Source organism: Martes martes, assembly GCF_963455335.1.
Source record: "Martes martes genome assembly, chromosome: 13".
Lineage (NCBI taxonomy): Eukaryota > Metazoa > Chordata > Mammalia > Carnivora > Mustelidae > Martes > Martes martes.
This window is the reverse complement of record NC_137901.1, coordinates 69,801,031-69,822,852: the sequence shown is the minus strand read 5'-3', so window position 1 is coordinate 69,822,852 and position 21,822 is coordinate 69,801,031. Positions and strand designations below refer to the sequence as shown.

Below are 21,822 nucleotides of genomic sequence, written 5' to 3'. Positions count from 1 at the left end.
TTGCTTGTCCCCTAGGCCTGCCTGCCTCACGGGTGGAGGGGAAAGCCTGTCAACACGGAGAGGCTCCAAAGCTGGGTTGGCAGCAGTGGACCAAAACTCGAGGCAAACAGGAAAAGAGCAAGGGCCCCGGGGTCCGTCACAGGGCACAGAGCTCACAGGGCACAGAGCGATGCTAGGCTTTAGGACTTGGCCCCCCCACAGTGGCACAGGGCAAGCTCCCTCCCATCTGGGAGAGTGAGGTTCTGGACTATGGGACCCCAACTCGGGAGAGCTCATTAGATAGCATCTCAATGGGGAAACTGAGGCCCAGGGAGCACAGGTGTCTCGTCCAAGGTCACAAAGCGAGCTAAAGAGAGATTTGAGACTAGAACCCAGATTTCCTGACTTTCTAATGTCCACTGGCCTCAGCCCGGGTGGGCACTCCTGCTCGCCTTCTGCCAGGGTCTCCGCCTTCAGGAGGACAGAGAGGGACTCGCCAGAGGCTTCCGCGCGCGCGGCGCATCCCTCCCCACTCCACCCCTCGGGATCCTTTAAGAGGCGGGGCTTGGCCGCCCGCCCCGCGGCCCGGGCAAAAGGCTGGGACTTTACTCCGGCGGCAGAGAACGAGCCGGTGCTCCATCAGCTGCCGCAACCGCCGCGCCCGAGCCCGAGCCACGATGAGCGGCAGAGTCGGCGATCTGAGTCCCAAGCAGAAGGAGGCACTGGCCAAGGTGAGACGTCCCCAGCCCACCCCACCCCCCCGACCGCCCTTGGGGCCAGGGCCTCGCCCTCCGGCTGCAGCGAGCCGGGAAGGGGCCGGGGCGGGGGGCGGGCGACCGTGCGGGACAGGCGGACGGAGGAGGGAGCTGCGGCCAGCGGCACCTGACGCCTCGCATCCCTCGTCCCAGCGGCCCGCCGCACCCTCCCTGCGCCGGCCGAGGAGGAGGCCGGGGGGGGGGGGGGGGGGGAGTTCGGCTACCCCAGACTCAGCCCCGAGCGAGCCCTTGGCGGTGCCACCTGGGAAGAAGTGGTTGCTTGGAAGCCCTCGGAGGCAGCCGAGGGCACAAAGGCAATATTCATTCTTGAAACTGGCAGCCGGGCCCTGGGGGCCGGGGCAGGGGTAGGGCTCCGGGTTTCCTCCCATTTCCGGGAGGTTTTCCTCTTGTAGGGGCACTGGGCACCACAAACAGGGCCCTGACAGCTCCTTGGGACACTTGGAGAGCCCCTGCTGGGGCACCAGGTCTCTCTGCGACCTTGGGAAAAGCCGTCCTCCTCTGTATGCTGCTCGATAAAAGGAAATGAGAGGTTGGACCCCACGATGTCGAAGGGAGCACCCTCATGTGTGAAGCCTGGGATCCTATGGGTGACTCATTGGGTTGAGCTTAGTTTGAGTTCAGACCAGCCCTCCCCTGTCCAGCAATCCAGGCCCCTCCCTGGCTGGCAACTTGGGGAGAGGCTCTTCAGAAGGCTGGGAGGTAAGCTTGGCTTTGCCTGGGCACCTGGGCAGAGGAGGGGGCAACAGTTTGAAGGCTGGAGCCTCTGAATCTACTCTTTGTTGCCCTGTAGGAGAGGGGAGGTTGGCTGTACTCAGACCCAGAATTGATGGGGTCTGGTCTCCAGGTTTGGAGGCTCCACAGCCAAGCAGTTCTCCATTGCTGGGGGGACAGATGTCTCTCCTGTGGGGCCGAGGCACCAACCCCATGAAGGCTTTGCCCCAGGCTGGGCCTTCCCCCATCCTGGGGAGGCTGGATAGGGAGGTTTCAGATTTTACTGCTGACCTGCAGGGGAAGTCAGGCAGAGGAGGGGATTAGGTGGTGATTAAACTGGAAACCAGGGGCTGGGTTAGGGTCCTTGGTGAGGGGCCGCTTCAGGCCTGGGCCCTGGAGGAGCAGTTTTCCTGGGAGTCCAGGAGCTGTTTGGGGGATGGGGTGGGAGGATCTGTGTCCCTGGCTGACCTCAGCAAGGGACAGAGGTGGCAGGTCCTCATTGGTCCCCTCTCGGGCTGCCCTGTAGGTCAGTGACTAGAGAAAGGTGAGGGTTGGGGAGCAGGAGGCATGGGGAGAGCATGGGGGGTGTGTGTGCTCACCTACAGGGCAGTGAGCAGTCGGAGGTGGATATAGTCATCCGTTGGGGTCACTGTCCGTCTCTCTTGTTTGGTACTCCCTGCCCTTTCCCCCTTCCTGGCTTCCTGTTGAAACTGTTCCCTCCCACCTGGTTTGTCCTCCTCCCTCCTCCTTTGAAGTCCTTCAAGCAAAACACAAACTTTTTTTGAATAGGATGAGACCACCATCTTCCTGGGCCTGTCACCATCAGACTCTTCCCTCCCTCGCTTCCCCAGCCCATTGCTCACTAGTCCATGACCATGGGGCAGAAGACTACAGTGGAAAGCGTGCACGCTCTTGCCTTGGACAGACGGGGGTGGGGGTGGGGGTTGCATCCCAGCCCTGCTGATCACTAGCTGTTCAATCTTGGGCATGTTACTTAGCCTTTCTGAGCACTAATTTCTTCATCTGCAAAATGGGGACAGTAGTACCTCTAGGGACTCTGAGTGAGGCATGAATAAGATAAGTGCCAAGTTCAGTGCTGGGCACACAGGGAATGCTTGGCGAACGGACATCTTTGGTTGTGGCACGTCCCCAAGTGTCTACTATCACAGTTAGCAGGGATAACCTATGGTTGCCCGCCACACTGGAGTGTGGAAGGGCATACAGACAGGCAGGGGTAATGTGTTACTCCCTTCCTGCCACCTCCCTGCTATCCACCAAGGCAACTGAGTGCACCCATGTGCTCAGCCAGCGTCTGCAGAGTTGACCTGTGTTGAGGCGGGGTCCAGCCGAGTCCCTATGGAGAACCCCGGGCAGGGGGTGGCCAGGGAGGGGACCTGCCACTCACCCTCCTACCTCTCCCTACAGTTTCGGGAGAATGTCCAGGATGTGCTGCCCACCCTGCCGAATCCAGATGACTATTTTCTCCTGCGCTGGCTCCGAGGTGAGGGAAGAGGGGCTGTGGGAGGCTGGGGCAGGGTCTCGTTCTGGGCAGCAGAATGGTACCCCCTGGAAACCCTGCCCCTGGCAATCTGAGAATCTGGAGAACTCAACCGTTAGAACCAAGAGAGCCCCAGGTAGTTATATAACCTTGACCCTCCTGCTGGGTGGAATAACAACAGACTCAGAGAGCTGAAGTAACTTGCTCCAGGTCACACAGCACCTGAGCCACGGGCAGAGAGAAGGTAGGAGCTGGTGGGCTGACTCCCAACCCAGTACACTTTCCTTTCCTTCCATAAATCCTCTCTCCTGGTGGGCTTGGGGAAGTAGATTGAGGAAAAGCCTAGGAAGACCCAAGCATGTGGGAAGTCAAAGGGAGAACCAAGTTTTGAACCAGAGTGCAGGCCCCTAGGAGAGGCTGGCCCCCTCTGGGGCCTTTTGGGGATGGCAGGCCAGCTGTTTCAGCAGCTTGCTGGAGGGGCAGAGTGCATTGGGTGGGGATTGTTGGGGGCGCTCAGCCTGACCTCTGTTGACAAGACTCCGTTCGAGCCACCACCCAGCTCCAGAGTCCCACATTCAAGTTCCAGCTCTGCCCTGGCCTGGCTGTGGCACGTGGGCCGGGGGTGCACATCTACTTTAGGAACTACATCTAGTTCTGGTAGAACAAGACCAGACGGGGTGCCCTGCCTATCACAAGATGTAACACGACAGAACCCTGCCTGTGCTAATGAAGGGTACGGCTTTCTCCTCACATCAGAGTCCAGCTCAACCCCCTGTCCTGACTCCTGAAATTTCCCCTTTCTTTTTTCTCTTCTCCTCTCCTGTGGTTCGAGTCATGCGCCACCCTCTCCAGTTCCTGTGACACAGTTTTTTTTTTCTTTATAGAAACTTTATTGCCAGACATTGAAATAATAGAGAAAATTCTACCACGTGAGGTTGGTAGAGAGTCGGTTGTGTTGTAGAACGATAGCCCCGAATATTAAAGTACACATCATGCCTGAGTATGTATAGACACAGACACACACATGCATCCCCTAGGGGTCCTGGGACAGGTGAAGCGATGTATTTTTCTTTTCTGCCCAGAAATGGAGCTGGCACACTCTGGGGAACTGCTAGTAGGCACCCCAGGGCAGGAAAGCCATGGGGGGCCCCGTGTGCCTCTGGAAGTGCCACTTGCCCAGTTCCTCCCACAAATGTTGTGACACGCCTCCACCACCATCACCCCCCACCTCCAGCACACTCAGATTGGGTGGAGGGGCAGTAGGGGGGCGCAGTGGAGTCAGTCCAGGGCTGGAGGATATTTTGGTCCAGCATTTGCTGAAGGGCTGTAGCTAGAAGCGGGTGGGTAGGCAGCGTGGGAAGGTTGTGCTGCCTTAAAGGGCCAGCTGCAAGATGATCAAAGACACCACCGGGCGGGCTGCTGGTAGGTAGAGACGTGTGGTTTCAGAGAGCTGAACAATAACACAGCCCTTTTATCTTCGGGGAGGCTGCCTGGGCTCCTGGCAGTTGGTTTCCCTGACATTCCCAACTCCCCAGTCCTGGGATAACCCCTCTCTTTGCAAGAATATTGAAGAGTATTGTCATCCTCTTTTTGCCAGATGAAGCAGTGGAGGCTCAGAGAGGGGAAGGCACATACCGGAAGGCACACAGCTAATGAGGAGCAGGATCCGGGTGGAAACCTAGGGCCTCAGAGTCCCAGGCCAGCATTCTCTCCTTTAAGCCAGGGCTGCCCCCCTGCCCCGCCGCCCCCCCAAAGACAAGCCTGGCCTCTTCAGACAGAGCAAGTGTCTCCTCACTACTTTACTTGCGCCTCACATTTCCTGGGCAGGAGCTCAGGCCTGGTCAGACTCTACTGTGAATTTCAATTAGGGTTTTTGTTGCCCTTTTTTTAATGGAAACCTTTTCCCTCTCTACCTTTGCTTCTAAAGGAAACATTTTCAAAGTGCATGCCGACAGAATGCCTTTCTCTAACCTAGGTGTGAGCTCAGGCTTTCACTCTTGGCCCCCTTCCCCTCACATGGGTTCCGTTTTCTGCTCCCCACCCCCACCCCCCTGGCCTCCGCCCTGAGAGCAGGCACAGAAGTCTTTACTGCTTCCCCCTGACTTGGGCTGAGCTCTGGGCTTCCCAGCAAGGTCCGAAGGCCAGCTGAAAACCCACAGGCGATAGCAACTGTGTGCATGTTGGGGAGATAGGGCCTTGTGAGGGAGGTAGGGGGCAAAGCAGGTTGGAGTCTCCTTCACCAGGACTCAGAAGTTATCAAATCAGGACCCAGGACAGCTGCTCCTAGGTCATCTCTGGCATTGACCTAAGCCAAGCTTTGATCTGCCCCCAACCAGGGCACAGGAGCCCTGGAGAGGCCTGACTCAGCAGGTATAGGGAGGCACTGGGCCAGGTACTGCCACGGCCAAGTGGCAACTCGGGGAGGGCTCTCAAAGAAGACCCTGGCTGTTGGAGCCTGGCAGATACGGGTGAACTGGAGAGCTGTCTGGAGAGAGGGGGGCTCACGCTTTACTGCCACTCCTGTTCCTATGGACCATGCCCACTTTCACAGACCAACTGGGCTCCCCCATCATGACAGTAGGTTACTTTGTTTTTTCATGTGTTTCTAGATCATATAGATGATTCAGTTCATGATGTGGAGTATCTTGTCCAAGGTCAGACTGGGAGAAAGGGGAAGAGCTGAGAGGCAAACCCAGATTATATGCCTCTAAAAGCTTCCCCTTGCTGCCACAATGGTGCATGCAAGATTGCCATCAAAAGAAACTTCCTAGGAGTAAAGGCCATTCAGTTCTATAAATGGGTGTCCAGCAGCGATGATGGGCATGGCATTGGTCAATCCCCAGAATCACCCTTTGGGTGCAGGACAGTGGAGTTGATTTCATGATAGCAGAGTCAGGGAATGTGCTTGGCCACTCCCAGAGATCAGTGATTAAGGGACCGGTGATAGTCCAGAGGGCAGCCTATCTGGCCCAGGTCCCAGGGCTGTCAGCAGATCTCGATGGCAGTCCCAACCACAGAGGACATAGGGATGGGAGGGATAGTTCATAGGGCAGTTGGCAAAACTGGTCAGAGTCTGGATCTCAGAAACTCTTTAAAGGATGAACTGGAGCAAGCTGTCACAAGATGAAATCTGATAGGGATGGATCCAGAAAACCACCTCACAACATATGGGATGGAGGCTTAGCAACAGCACAGCTGAAAAGGATTTGGGAGGTTCAGTTGACTGTAAGCTCCATCTGAGTTAAGAGTGTGACTGTTGCCAAGAAAGTTCTCAGGCTTTATCGGAGAAGGGTAGGCAACACCTTGCGCCACACACAGTTCCGTGGAGCGCGCTTTTGAAGTAGGGCGCTCACAGACTGGGAAACATCCAAAGGGAAGTCTTGTGAATGGACTTGAAACCAGGCTGTGAGGAACAGTCAGGGGAAGGATCCATGGAGGGGCAATGTGACAGCCAAGGGCACGCAGGGAGCAGCACAAAATTCACCCATATTGGAAAACTTGTCACATGGCTGAGGAAGGGACCCTACTCTCAGAGCGTTTCGGCTGTGGGTCTCTGCTCAGTGTAACAATGAGTGCGAGTGCAAGTGGCCACTGGGATTATCTGGAAACAGGTGGCTTTTGGGGGGCAGTGAGGTCTTCGTGTTCAAGCTTGAGTTCATGCTCTTGGGGTGAGAGCATGAAATGAAGAGTTGGCCCAGGTGAACTCTTTAATTTTGAAGCTTTCCAGGAACCCTGGGAGGAGGGCCCTCCATGCCCCATTAGGGTATGTGAGGATCCTTTGAAAATGTGGCAAGGTTGACCAGAGGCTCATCAACCCTTCTATCATCCTGGGATGTTCTGCCAGGTCCACCCCAGATGACAGGGCAGCTATGTTCATCTTTGAACTATAGGTCAAGTTCTCAGAAAATGAAGGAGATTAACTTTGTATAAAGGGGGAAGGCTGAATGATAAGGGTGTCCAGGGTTCACTTTCCCTGAGAGGAGATAAGATCTTTCATCTCTTGTATCCACGAGGGTAAAATTCATTGGACCCCAACGTTACAAGGCTGCACCCACCTGCCCTGATCCTTGACCTGCTCTTTGGGGGCTGTGGTATTCTAGAAACCCCTTAGTGGAGTTCCTCCTCTTAAGCTTCTGCATATGGGGTCATCTGGAAGTCAGCTGGGGTGAAGTTGGAGAGGAGCCAGCCCCAGCACAGGAATAGGGAAATCTCCCTGTCCTTGGATGCCCAGCCCCCTGGTCTAACCCTGACCACATTTCCCTGTTACAGCAAGAAACTTCGACCTGCAGAAGTCTGAGGCCATGCTCCGGAAGGTGAGCTCCACTTAGATATAGCCCACTGTTGTCTCGGTTCCCGCCCATCAGAATCACACTGGGGTTGGACTACCTTTGCCCACCCTGCCCACCTGATCACAGCTTCCGGCTCGTGTGGCCGATCTGAGTGTTAGCTGGCCGCTCTTGCTGCCTTATCCCTTTGGGACAAAGTGCATTCCCTTTCCTGAAACAGAGCTTTCATAGTTCTGGACCAGCTAAGAATTACAGTCCGTTCTGCCCAGATCTCCAAAACAGGCAGTGCCTTCTTTTCCAGTCTCACCACTTGCCTTTTCATGATGTACCTGAGACACAGTGTCACCTATTGCTAGATGCCTATAAGGGGTTCTGCCACCCCTGCCTCTTTTTTTTTTTTTTAAGCCCTACCTCTATGTTTGCAGCACGTAGAGTTCCGAAAGCAAAAGGACATTGACAACATCACGAGCTGGCAGCCTCCCGAGGTGAGGACAAATGATCTTGCCCCAAACCTGTGTTAGTTAGGTTTGCTGCATCCACAGTCTGTGTCCCCGAAGGCCGTCGGACTGCGGCCCTCAAGAGGAAAGGTTTGACAATGCCCGGTGAGCCCAAATGGTTCCCAGAGTGGGTATCCATTGGCACCCAGGGGGAAAGGCTGTGGAGGGAGAGCCTGATGAACCCATGGGATTCATCCCCTGCATCCCCGGGATGCAGGCCCCTGGGCCTGCTGACTGGGGGCCTGGTCTGTGTCTTTGCCCAGGTGGTCCAGCAGTATCTGTCAGGGGGCATGTGTGGCTATGACCTGGATGGCTGTCCCATCTGGTACGATATCATTGGACCTCTGGATGCCAAGGGGCTGCTCCTCTCAGCCACCAAACAGGACTTGCTCAAGACCAAGATGCGGGACTGCGAGCGGCTCCTGCAGGAGTGTGTGTGCCAGACCAAAAAGGTGAGTGGTCTTAGCATGGTGGAAAGTGAGTTCATCACCGTGGAGCTATTACAGCAGAAGCAGGCGTATCACACGGGGATTTAAGCATGGTTCTGGGCTGAGACGCGGACGTTTGGATTTCATGGATGAGTGAAATCTCCAAGTTTTAGGGACGGACCCACGTTGCCAGATTCATACTTTTTTTTTTTTTTCCAAGTAAGGACTTAAAAAGAAAATGTACTGGGGCACCTGGGTGGCTCAGTGGGTTAAAGCCTCTGCCTTCAGCTCAGGTCGTGATCCCGAGGTCCTGGGATCGAGCCCCACATCGGGCTCTCTGCTTGGCGGGGAGCCTGCTTCCCCCTCTCTCTCTGCCTGCCTCTCTGCTTACTACTGATCTCTCTCTGTGTCAAATAAATAAATAAAAATCTTAAAAAAAAAAAAGAAAATGTACTGGCTACTATTGTGCTGATTAACCCACAAATTATAGGAATGGCATAGTCTCAGAATGAAGGGCCGTCTTTAAATAGGAGAAATGTAGTTTCCTAAATAACATACTATACTGTCATCGCATTTCTCATTCATCCAGGCACTGGTAAGATCTCTGTCATGGCCCAGCCTCTCCTCAGACAAGTATCCGGGCACCGATGGTGCAGATGAGCTGAAAGTCTGTGCTTCTCTAATTCTGTATTTGAAAAAGAGAGGACAGGTGATTCCCTCTCCAAGAAAAAGGCTAAAGAGAGAGCTGGATCTTCTCTCCTGCCTTTCTCTTGAGCCTGCGTAAGGATCCAGCGAAATGATGTCATAGGTTTGGGAACATTTCAACACTGTCGTTCATGAACATGCACTGAGGACCTAGCGTGTCCAGAGACCCTATAGGCTGCGGACGCAATGAAGTGTTTGATGGGCACCCTTCAGGGCTTAGGTTGGACAGGGAGGCTCTGTGCCCAATCAGTAGGCCCACGAGGCCCTATGGACTGAGCCCTACCAGGTGCTGTGCACAGAGGAAGAGGGAGGCCACCAGGTCAGACTGCAGAACAGAAGAGACCTCAGATATAACCTAGATCCACCCAGTTGTTTACTGGATGAGAACAGGACAGCTAGGCAGAAGAGTGACTAGCCTTGGCCATAATTCTGGCCTTGGGGCTGCTTATCTCAATTTGGAAAACCCTAGATACCGCCCTGCCCAGATCTGGTCGCCCTATGGGCACATCAGCAAATCAGCTTCCTGCCCTGAACTGGGGTAGGCTTCTGTAGGGTAGCAATCTGCTATGACTTTCTGCCTCTCTGTCTCCTGCAGATGGGGAAGAAGGTGGAGACGGTCACCCTGATTTATGACTGCGAGGGGCTTGGCCTCAAGCATCTCTGGAAGCCTGCGGTAGAGGCCTATGGGGAGGTGAGGGGCACCTATGGGGAGGTGAGCCTGCTGGGGGGGTGCGGATGGGAGGAGGAGAGAAAGTGGGAGTGGGCCCCTCTGCTAGGAGGTCCCGTCTGGTCTGGGAGAGGCAGGGTGTGCTGGACTCAGTGATTTTGTTTCCACAGTTTCTCTGCATGTTTGAGGAAAATTACCCTGAAACGCTGAAGCGTCTTTTCGTTGTTAAAGGTAAGTTGGGAACTACCTATGATGAAGTCAAATGGGAAAGAAGGGCCCCAAATGTTCCTGGGACAGATTCGGGAGAGTGGAACGGGGTGAGCCAGAGGAGGAAATCCGAGGGCCCCTGACATAGGCAGACGGATTTATGGTTCACAAAGCTTTTTGGATTTATTGCCTCCTTGGAACCACTCAGACTGGTGACACAGGAAGACTGTCCAGACAGGGAAGCCAGACGTCAAAGAGGTGCCCGTGCCAAACCTCCCACCCTGGGCTGACCCGACACAGGGCTGTGGAGGACACTGTCAGGGACAGAGTGGGCCTTGCTCCGGGTCTCACAACACCTGGTCTCTCTTCCAGCCCCCAAGCTGTTTCCTGTGGCCTACAACCTCATCAAACCCTTCCTGAGTGAGGACACCCGCAAGAAGATCATGGTCCTGGGGGGTGAGTAGCTCAGACTCTTCTCAGTGCCACCAGTTGGCCCGAGACCCAAACTGGGGATAGCTTTAGAGGTGGCTAGGGTGAAGGCTTCCTCTGCTGATGGTAGCAGTAGGATTCAGGAGCAAGTGGGGGCCACTTGTTTCTGGAGCAGAGAGGTTGCTTCCAATTAGGGGCACCTAGGAGCGGCTTCCTTTGATGCACACTTACCCTGGGTCAGCCCTGGACTATCAGAGTCCCCTGAGGAGCTCCTGGCCCTCTTGGGGAAAGGGAGTCGTACCCTGGGTGTGCGGGTGGGAACACGGACCAGGGGCGCTCAGCCCTCCCAACCCAGACACCCAGGTGGGACCAGATGCTGACCTCAGCTGAGTGTTGTGGCATGAGTAAGAGGCAGTCTGATGAAGCCAGGCAGGAAGCCACCAGGCAGAAAGAATAGCACTGAGCGAAGGCCTCGAGCACCGCGGCTCAGGCAGTCTTGGAGAGCACATGGGGAGAGGGGAGGTGCAGCTGGAGAGGCTGCCCGGAGCCAGGCACAGAGAATCCAGGGTACCGTGCTGAGAAGCTGGGACACAGCTCCACAGGCTGTTGGGAACCAGAGAAGAGTTCTGAAATGGGGACGTGGGGGGCAAGGACCAGGATCAGACTTAATTTTTCTTTTTAAGACTTTATTTATTTGTCAGAGAGAGGGAGAGAGAGCACAAGCAGGCAGAGTGGCAGGCAGAGGCAGAGAGAGAGAAGCAGGCACCACGCTGAGCAAGAAGCCCGAAGTGGGACTCGATCCCAGCACCTGGGATCCCATGACCTGGGCCGAAGGCAGCGGCTTAACCAACTGAGCCACCCAGGGGTCCCTAGGATCAGACTTTAAATGGAGACCTATATGATTGGCAAGCCTGCGAAGGACAGGTACCAGATTGTATGCTGTGGTCATTGTCCGCACAAGAGCTGTTGCAAACCCAAGCCGGGCCATGGCGGTAGGGCTAGAGAGGAAAGGGGGGATTTGGGACTCACTTAGGAAGTAAAACAACAGAACCCCAAGATCGACTGGGCATAGGGAGGGAGGAAGAAGAATCCAGAATGACTTTCTGGTGGCTGGTGTGAGTGACTGAGTGTTGCAATGACTCTGGTGTGTTTAGTTCAGCCGGCGGACATAACCTTGATGTTGAGTCTGGGGAGTCTGTGAGATGCACAGAGGCTGGGGATACGTGAGTCTGAAGCTGAAGCGAGGACTCTGGTTTGGAAATTTGGGAGTTAGCAGTTATAGGCAGCAGCTAAGAACTTGAGAGTAAAGACTGCCCACAGAAGAGCGAACCCTGGGGACTGAGTTCAAGGGCAGGCAGGGCAAGAGGAGCCCACCAGGGAGAAGAAGGAGTGACTGATGAGTTTGGCAGGGCCACACTCGACAGAGGTTGGATATGCAGGGGAGCTGAGAGGACATCAAGGCACAAGGAGAAGCCAGCAAGGAAGATGCACAGGAATCAAGCCATCCAGGGACAGAGAGGAGCTGAGTTTTGCCAGAGCATTAGGAGGAATTGGTAGGAAGGAAAGGCCAGAGACGTAGACTGGTATTGGCTTGTGTCAGACCAGGTACTGCCTATGGAGTTGACCTTGTGGGTAGGTAATAGGGATTCTAAAGGTTTCTGGATGTTCACCATTAGGTGACACATGGAAAGTGGAGATCTTTCCGATGCGTATTAGTGAGCCCCAGGAGTGACGTGAAGCATTCTGGAAAGTTCAGAACTTCTGGGTTCTGGTCCTGACTCTGGCAGCAACAAGTTCTGCTTCCTGTTGCCTCAGTTACTCTCTCTGTAAGATGGGAAGGGCCCCTCTGGCCTTATTCCAACTCTCCAGCTGAGCTGGGGGAAGACATACAAAATCTGAGCAAAAGGCTCTGATGATTTTTGGCTTTGCTGCCGCTACCGCCCACCACGAGCAGGAGACGGCTGGGTTTCCTGGCAGCAGACTGTTCTCCCGCCCACACCTAAACCCTTTCAACCAAGCCCGCCTTAGGCTCAGAAGATACCAGATCTTCAAGAGAAGATGGAAGACATTCACGCTGGGCTGGTCAGTGGAGCTTAGGAAGCACAGATTACATGCCCCCCAAGACCACAGAAGCTGTTTTCCAACAGTTTCCAACAGTTCCAACAGTATGGTCTCAGGACCCTAGAAATCAGAGGGCTGGGTGACCCTGGGCAGCCTCTGTGAGGTTTCCAGCCTGTCCCCACAGCCGAGGACCCTGGGCCCGTACCCCATGACTGCCTATTTATGGTCTATAGAGTCGGCACAGAAAGGTTTCCAGTATCAAAATATTGTGCTTGGCTGATACTGGTTTAGGAATTTGGAGTGGTGAAATGGTTCTCAGCATTGGTGGCACTAGAGTCAAACTCTCCTAGTCAGGAAAGGGCTTGGTTATTTAAAAAAAAAAAAAAAAGCCGAGTCACCCGCAGCTAGGCAGCCTGAAAAACAGCAGAAGTGAAGTCGTGGCTGGAGTAAAGCCAAGGGAGCCCCATTTAAGGGGCCACTCGACAGTGGTACAGTCGGTAAGTCACGACTGAGCACGATTACGTGTAGGTGAAAGCAGGGGATGAGACATGTGGTTGGACCCTCCTGGAATTCAGTCTAAGCAGGAAAGATCAGGTTGATTCAGGGCTTCCTGCCTGCCGCCCATGCTGTTCCCTCCTGGTGGAATGCCCTTCCCTCTTTGTTCCCTCTGATTGCACACCAGATATTTGTACCCTGTCCCTGGGAGTGAGCGTACACTCTCAAACAGGTAGGGAGTTAATAGTTTATGGCATCCTCTCAAGTAGTTACTTCACTTCACTAACCCCCCCTGCCCCCCACCCCCACCCCCGCAGCCTCGTGGGGCAGGTAGAACCAGGCTCAGCACAGAGTGATGTTACTTAAGGTTGCTCAATGGGCCAGAGGCAATGGAGACGGACTCCAGGGGTTCTGATTCTTAGTCCAGGGAAAGGGCAGTCCTTTGGGTAATGCTGCCTCCTGAACCCCCCAGCAAAGCTGTGTGCACATCACAGGCTCCTAATGTCAGTGTTTTCTGTGCTGGGGCAGACAGGTTTTTCCTGCCCCTTCTGTGTTGACCGCCAGGGCTGTGAAGCAATCCTGCCTGGTGGTGATCCTTTTTTCCCCTCCTTCCTTCCCCCTGCTGCCAGCAAACTGGAAGGAGGTTTTACTGAAATATATCAGCCCTGACCAGCTGCCTGTGGAGTATGGGGGCACCATGACTGATCCTGATGGAAACCCCAAGTGCAAGTCCAAGGTATGGGCTGTGTAGTCCCCTGAAGAACCCAGAAGGGCTAGGGATCACCAGGGAAGCCTGGCTCAAATGCACATTCCAGTTCACTCTGTGCCCTGCTTCTAGATCAACTATGGGGGCGACATCCCCAAGAAGTATTATGTGCGAGATCAGGTGAAACAGCAGTATGAACACACTGTGCAGATTTCTCGTGGCTCCTCCCACCAAGTGGAGTATGAGATCCTCTTCCCTGGCTGTGTCCTCAGGTAGTGCTCTGGACCCCGACAGGCAACCTGTGCCTTTCAGCCCTAGTGTGCCAGTCGTTGGGCTGGGGTGGGAGAAGCCTTGGGGGCAGGAACCACAGAGGGTGTGCACACAGACACAATCAGGTCTGAATGGGCGGATGTCCCCGGCAGGTGGCAGTTCACGTCAGAAGGTTCGGACATCGGTTTTGGGATTTTCCTGAAGACCAAGATGGGGGAGCGGCAGCGGGCAGGCGAGATGACAGAAGTGCTTTCCAATCAGAGGTACAATGCCCACCTGGTGCCTGAGGATGGGACCCTCACCTGCAGCGATCCTGGCATCTGTAAGTCTCCCTCTCTTGGCTTAAAGCCCCTGCCCTAGCTGTCTGCCTCTGGGGTCCCTCTCGCTCCATGGATTTAGGCTGTCAGACTCTGAGAACTAGATGTGGGGCTCCATGAGCTCAATACTCTCCTTACACAGATGAGGGAATGAACCTAGGGCAGATCTCTGACCTAATACTTCCAGGTCGAGGTGAGTCATGGTCCTAGGTGATCACAAGGGTCCAGAACACCTGCTCTCTGTTCCAAGTTTAACTGGATCTGTGACTGTGACCAAACGTTTCTGGAGAATGCTCCTTCCGCAGATGTCAGAGAGGCAGAACTGCCTGGGTGGGGGCAGGGATCCAAGGGGAGCAGAATGCTGAAGAGCCCAGTCCCGACTCCTCTGAGCTTATCTCCACCTTGATCAAAAACTGGGTACAGGACACGAACAGGAAGTTTAGCCAGGAGGAATAAGAAGAATGGCAAATGGGCCCCCCTTTTGGGGGGGGGCAAACAGGCATTTGAAAGTGTTTTACATCCCTCCACTTTGTAGTATCAATTAAAATTCCCTTTCAGCAATTCCACTTCCGGAAATTTATCCTACAGAAATGTTTACACAAAGCCACAAAAATAGAGGTACAAGGATGCTCTTAGCAGCCTGGGCAACTGGCAATAAACCAAACGACCTTAAAAAGGTCTTGTTAAATGAATTATGGTACATGGGTACATGAAATACATTATACCCATTCAGGAGAATAAATTGACATGTAAAGGGTCTAATACATGTTAAAAAAAAAAAGAATGAAACATAGCATATGGTATACACTCACTTTGTTTTTTTGGTTTTGTTTTTTTTTAAGTATATACATTGAAAAGAATTCTGAGGAATGTATGCTAACTGTAATGGTGATTATCTCTGGGATGGTAGGACGCTTCTAGAGGGCTTTACTTTTTTCACTAGTTCTGCAACTAGCTTATTTTACAATGACCATGTACTACATTTGTAAGCAGAAAAAGCACATACACGCACACAAAAAGCCCTTCAAATCTCCAGTTTCCTTTCTATCAGAGCCAATGTGCCAGGCATGGAAAATCAATGAGAGCAAGGGCTTTATCATCGAGCTGACTTGGATTTGCCTACTGATTAGTTCTTAGGCAGGTGACTTAGTCTCCCTGTGCTTCAGTTTCCTGATTGCTACAATGGGGATCAAATTCTCCACCTCATGGGGATACATGATGATTAAATGGGCAGCACTTAGCATAATGCCTGGTGTGCAGCAAGCACTCAAAACACTGTAGACATCATTATCCTTAGGGCAAGACCTGTGCGGGGAGAAGGGCCATCCTGGAGATGGGAGAGAAGCCCTGTGCCCTGTTTCTAGGGGCACAGATGTCTCTCATACCATCACCCCAACCTCCGATGCTGTGTACTTCCCCACCTGCCAGGCAACCTTCCGTCTCAACCACCCCTTCCTCACAGATGCTCTGTGGTATGGCTCCCTGGGGAGGAATATTCTTGTTAGTGAGCAAGCAGCCAGGTCCTTGGAGGAGAAGGCGTATTATTGTATGCTTCAACAAGAACAAGGCCTGGCACACTAGCCCAGCTACTATTATCCACGGCACATATTTTATAAAGAAGTTTGAATTTTTTAAAGGGTTCGCCCATTTTTTTCTAAAGATTTTATCTATGTATTTGACAGAGGGAGAGAGAGAGCGCACAAGCAGGGGAAGCAGCAGGCAGAGGGACAGGGAGAAGCAGGCTCCCCGAGGAGCAAGGAGCCCAATGCTTGATTCCAGGACACTGGGATCATGACCCGAGCCAAAGGCAGGTGCCCAACCAAAACATCCAGGTGCCCCGAAGCTTAATTTTTTTTTTTTTTTAGATTTTATTTATTTATTTGAGAGAAAGAGGGAGTAAGAGCACGAGTAGGGGTTGGTGTGGGGGAGAGGCAGAGGGAGAAGGGACAAGAAGACTCCCCGCCGAGTAGGGAGCCTGATGTGGGACTCAATCCCAGAACCCCAGGATCATGACCTGAGCTGAAGGCAGATGCTTAATTGACTGAGCTGCCCAGGTGCCCCTAAGCTTAATTTTTTTTTTTTTTCTTTAATGGACAGGGAAGCTGAGGTATAGAGAAGGGATGTTATCTCTCCCACAAAGCGGTTCATGTACATACCAGAAGACGGAAGACATGAGGAAATCTTAAAGTCCTGGTCCAGATCTCTAGGCAATAGCCTATCCTAGAGTTGATCAGGTCTGTCCCTGATGTGACAGACGAGAGAGTAGAGTCCTGGACCAGGAAAGTAATTTACCTGAGATCACGCAGCCAGGAGCAGCGCCCAGCCCATTTTCCAGCATTGCCCATGACTGTCTGTAGTATCTGAAGGAGGCAGCCTGAGAAAGAACCAGGATACCTTACACCATAATCAGGCTTAGGTTTGCAAACCCCAAATTTATTTTAGCTCTTCTTGGTTACATTCCCAGTTGGAACATTTATCTGCATGCAGGGCCTTGACTGGGTGCTGCTTCTTGTCCATTCCAAGGAGGATTAAAGGCAGGTTGCAGCACCCACGTCCCCTTCCCAGGTGTAAAGACAATGAGGTGGGATCAGCTGTTGCCTGGAGCCATGGCTCAGGTTAGACCTGAGCCCAGAGAGAACCCAGTGTTAGGTTACAAGCTCACCTGTGGGAGGGCAGTGCCCTTGAAGAACCAGGCGACTCCCTTCAAAGTAGAACATAATCACCCAGTGGAGAAATTAAAACTCTGAGCCATCCTCCAATGGCAAGAGCACACTAATCCTCCCCAGGCTGGTCTGGTCCTTGCCCAAGTGTGCTTAAAGTAGGGAGAAGGAGAAACAAAGTCTGAATTATTTCACTTATAATATAAATATATTATAAATATAATATATTTCACTTATGTAAGTGAATGATTTCACTTATTTTCTCTAGAGTAATGTTTCCTGGGGGCCTGAGTGTAGAATACTCTATTAGGAAAGAAGATTCCACCGAAAAGATCTGGACTTTGTCCACCAGGAGTGCATGAGGTGGAACAGGCGGCCTCAAACACTGGATGAAGGCTCCATCCTACTTCCAGGCAGTGCTGGGGGCAAGAGAGCCCAGCCAGGCTCCAGGAGGCCTGGTTTCTGAGCCCAGCTGTGCCACCAACTCTCCAAGTGTCTCTAAATAATTAGTTTTTGCTTTCTTTCTCCTTAAAATGAGAAGAGTGGGCTACGGCAGGAGGTCTTCTTTATTTATGTACTTATTTAAGTAGGCTCCATGCCCAGTGTGGAGCTTGAACTCACAGCCCTGAGATTAAGAGTCAAAATCTCCAGGCGCCTGGGTGGCTCCGTCGTTAGGTGTCTGCCTTCGGTTCAGGTCATGATCCCAGGGTCCTGGGATCGAGCCCTGCGTCAGGCTCCCTGCTTGTTGGGGAGGCTGCTTCTCCCTCTCCCATTCCCCCTACTTCTGTCCCTGTTCTCACTGTCTCTCACTCTGCCAAATAAATGGAATCTTAAAAATAAAAAAGAGAGTCATACATTCTAGCAACTGAGCCAGCCAGGCACTTCTAGAGCAGGAGGTCTTAATCTGGGGTTTGTAGACTCCCTTAAAGACCAAACACCTGTCTTTTATAACATATAGCATTTAATATCCCTCTTACTATTCTGAAATGAAATTCATGGATAATATGACCCACCTAAACACATAATTTAAAAAGCATTATCATCTTCCATCAGGAGAAATAAAAGGAAGCTGCGTTAGAATATGTATTTGTTTCCATATATAAATGAGAGGGGATGATCACAGCCATTTGCCGCCACTCTTCAGAATGGTGCCTTTCCCATTGGGAAACCCTGCCCCCGAGTCCATGATGGGCTCCAGGGAATCTAAAGTTGGGTGCGTTCATCAGATTCTCAAGGGGGTCAGTTCCCCAACAAAAGTTGAGGAGCCCTAGCCTAGATCTCTGGGCGGGGTTCTATAGGTCTGTCAGCATATGATTAGTGTCAAAATGAACCACGCAATTCATGAACTCTACTTCCCTTAGGCCTCGACCTCTGAACAGCCCCTTCCTTGTTTCTGAGAGCAGAATACGCAAAGCAGAGCCACCTCGACCCTGGTGCTTGATCCAAGGAGCTCAGACCTCTCCTCCACCGTGACTGATTCTGGTCTCTGGGACTTTGTCATCCAGGGCACTGAGGAAGTATCCCTCTTTCCAAAGGGACTATTGGCTCTGAAAGACCTCTGGTGCAGAGAAAATTGATGAGTAATACTTTACACCATGAAGAAAGTGTGGGTTATGTCTACCCAATGTCTAAACTATGCATTTTATCTAGGGGTAAGAAAAGAGCGGGGTTAAATCTCAGGATTAAATACACTTTTGGGGGGCAGGGGGACTTGTTTTAATTTTTTTTTTCTCCCCTGGGAAAAGTGAGAGAAGACCAGGATAGGGAAAGGGTAGAGCCAGTGTTTCTGTTCTCACACTCTGTTCTCTTGAAGGGCTGTTTGACTGAAAGGGAACAACCTCTCAAAAAGGGTTAGATTAAAAGCAGTCTGTTCCTTGGCCAAGGCTTCAAAGCTTTCTCTGCCAACTCCATGCCCGTTTTGAGGTTTCCGAATCTTAGGATTACAAACAGGGGTGCAGGGCACATCTTGGTCTGTTTATCTTTCTGTGGGATAAATTCCTGGCTCAAAAACTCTGGGTATTTTACCTTCACCAGAACCTGAACGGGGCTCGCCTTTCCAGGGCCCAAGACAGGCAGTGATGCTGGTCAGAGGGAAATTCCAGCTCCATCACTTCCTCACCGTGTGACACATTGACCTCCTTTTTATACGCTATAAAGCAGGATTAATGCTGAGTTATTCTGAGCAATAATATAATAGTATATATAGACTACCAACCCAGGGCTGAGACACCTCCGTAGCCATTGTTGCCATTACTACTATCGTGACAATTGCTGTTCAAGTCCTAACTCTTCCGAAAAGCCTTTAACATGATTGCAGTCTATAGGGCCCTCTCCTTCCAAGCTGTGACAGACGTGGCTATCTCACTCATCTGGCACTTGGCATGTTCTGTTTTTTATTTTTCTTTCTGTGAATATCTTGTCCACCCAGCTTGACTTAAGTTTCAGAAGGTGAGAGACCACTGCTTATGTCACCTTTATCCTCATTACGTACCACACTGCCTTGTTCAGTCAACAAAGATCGCTGTCCTTTGCTAGAACTGCCTGAATGTCCGGTTTTCTGCCTCCCCTCAGATGTCCTGCGGTTTGACAACACCTACAGCTTCATTCACGCCAAGAAGGTCAGCTTCACCGTGGAGGTCCTGCTTCCGGACAAGGCCTCAGAAGAGAAGATGAAACAGCTGGGGGCAGTCACCCCGAAGTAATGCCTCTTCCCACAGCAGGCGTGGCTCCCTCCATGTCTCCCTCTCAGTTTCTGTCCCTTGTAGCCGTCATTTTCCCAGTACCCAGATGCCCAAAAAAGCTGGGCTACAAGAAAGATCTTGGGCTGGATTTGGGGAACTTTCATTTCAGAATTAGGAAGAGGGGAAGCAGCAGGACAGTGTCTCCTTCCTCTCAAATTATTCAGGGGTCCCCAGGGGCTGGGCACCATGATAGGATCTACCATCCTATAAGCTGTGCCAACATCACCTGTCCAGTGACAGTTGAGACAGGAAGGGGTGGGGGGCGGGGGGAGATGCAGGCGGCAGCAGGGCAGAAATTAGAAAACGGGTGGGGGGAGAGATCTGCTAACACTTCAGGGAAGCCAGCTGTAGGGGAGGAACTTGCTCCCAAATTGAAAATGTTAAGTCTAGATCATTATGAGGAGTAGCAAGGTAGCAGTTTGCTAGAATTATGGTGGGGGTCAAAGGCTCTTCTAAACTTTCTATCTCCAAGGCTGGGACCTTTTGGCTTTTCCCACAAGGTTTCAGAGATGGCCTGAGTCAGTATAGATCTTCCCACTCAGGGGCAGACAAAGAGGCCACCTTGAGACTCCGGACCCACCGGCTGTCTCTTTAATTACTGATTGTCAGTGACTCAGAGCTTCTCAGGACAGCAATTTGGTGCCCAGCCACCGTCCTGCAATACAAACAAAGCACAGGAAAATTACTTCCAGGAATCCCAGTTCCAGGATGGGGCCGGGAGGCTAAGGGTGGGAGTGAATCCTGAGGCTTCCAACCCCCGTCCCCTTTTCAGTGCTGTCAGCCTCTCATCAAGTAACTCTTCATTTGAGCACACCACACAAAAATGACAAGTGGGATCAAGACAGTAGATCTCAGTGAAAGCCTTTCTAGTCTGAGTCTCCCACGGTGCCGGTCAGCCGGCTTCCTGACTGACCTCAGCAAGGCTCTGGCAGTCCCGTCTCTGTGGGAGGCATATGGCGGGTGCTTTGGGTTCCTGGAGTCTGGCGGGGAGGCTCCCCGGGCAGTGGGCCAAAGGCCGGCCCGGCATCTGGGGGCAGCCACAAATAGCCTCGCAGGCCCCCAGCCCCGCCGTCCACACTGACAAGCAGGGATGGCCAAGGAGGCCCTCAGCGAGCACGGATTGGAGGCCATGGACCCTGCGGGCAACCACAGCACATAACCCAACCCACCGCCCCGCAAACGAACACTGGAGAGCGCCCCCCTATCCCCGGGCCCCCGCAGGAACTCCTTTCCCTCCGAAAGCCAGCCACCCCTGCCCCGGCCCAGCGTGGGGAGATGGTCTGGGGAAGCCGAGGGAGGAGAAGGGGCCAGGGCTGGAGCTGACCGGAGCGGCCTGTGGCTGCGCCGGCCTCTGCTACTCCGCTTAGGAGGCATCATCCCGACCTTGGTTTACAGCGCTCTCTTAGGAAAATTAACCAATGAATAAAGCAACATTCAGTGCACAGGGAGTGGAAGTCAATGCCCACCGCCTCCCTCCTCGAAGCCCCTCAGAAAAGATTCATGCCTCAGTACCGGACCACAACTCGCCAATATCTGGGGCGCATGCGCAGAAGCCCCTCGCTGCTCCCTCTAGCGCGCTTTCCCATGAGGCCCAACGACCAGCTTGCTTCCCGATTGGTTCACGTGATGGAAGCTCTTCCGCCATCTTTGTTAAGGGCACAATGGGGCCTCCTGGCTGCCTTCAAGGTCTGGGCGGAGGCCCCGCCCCGCCCGGTTTCTGGATACGTGCCCGAAGGTTCTAGTGCGCGGATTTGTGCGGGTTTGGGGAGAACGTGCAGCGCCGGCGGTGGGCACAGAGTGGGAGGGAAGCGGACGAAAGACGCTCACGTGGTGCTAGGGACCGTCTCCTAATTCCGCGCCAGCACTACCGGTGTTTCCGGGGCTGGAGAGCGCTTTTGGTCCCGAGCCCAGCTTCCTGCGAGGTCGCTGCTGACCCGGCTGCCCTATACGACCATACAATGACAGAGACGCCCAGGGCTGAAAATGGAGTCGTTAATATTGAACTAATGGTTTTATTTCCCCCATCTTTATTTGATAATAATAAAAAGCCAATTCTTTAATAAAATAAGTGCCTACTGGGTACCACGCCTCAACCCTGTGCTTACGGCCCTGGGTTATTAAAGAGGTTCAAGGAAATAATACGTGCAAAGCGCTTAGAAGAGGACCTTAACAAGTGAGCGCTCAGTAAATATGGGTTACTAGTAGGTTTTACAGACGTAGCTAATAGGTGGCACAACTGGGATTTGAACCCAGGACGCCCTGTATACTACTTCGCTGCCTGATACCTCCAAAATCCAAAGGATTCACAGTTTTAGTGAAGGGCACTCATTGCTCACGTGAGAATACTTAGGTCCAGCTGGGCAAGAGTTTCTTAGTAATCACGACAACC

The 21,822-nt window shown here is 52.8% G+C and overlaps 1 protein-coding gene across 1 annotated transcript; it reads left to right on the top strand.

Annotated features, from left to right (window-relative positions):
- The first annotated feature begins 560 nt into the window (after positions 1-560).
- On the top strand, positions 561-21,513 carry SEC14L2 (SEC14 like lipid binding 2). The gene is made up of 12 exons (XM_080822059.1): positions 561-710; positions 2,892-2,967; positions 7,234-7,277; positions 7,676-7,735; positions 8,011-8,199; positions 9,476-9,571; positions 9,718-9,778; positions 10,127-10,210; positions 13,369-13,475; positions 13,578-13,717; positions 13,868-14,037; positions 19,264-21,513. The coding sequence occupies exons 1-12, from the start codon at positions 657-659 to the stop codon at positions 19,392-19,394; spliced, it is 1,212 nt and encodes a 403-aa protein (XP_080678185.1). The 5' UTR covers positions 561-656; the 3' UTR covers positions 19,395-21,513.
- The last annotated feature ends 309 nt before the right edge of the window (positions 21,514-21,822 follow it).

Bases quoted from the DNA above. Each gene is read 5' to 3' on its own strand.
- SEC14L2 (XM_080822059.1), top strand. From the start codon at position 657: ATGAGCGGCAGAGTCGGCGATCTGAGTCCCAAGCAGAAGGAGGCACTG. The intron at 8,200-9,475 runs GTGAGTGGTCTT...TGTCTCCTGCAG, and splicing joins GTGTGTGCCAGACCAAAAAG to ATGGGGAAGAAGGTGGAGAC. The intron at 9,572-9,717 runs GTGAGGGGCACC...TTGTTTCCACAG, and splicing joins CGGTAGAGGCCTATGGGGAG to TTTCTCTGCATGTTTGAGGA.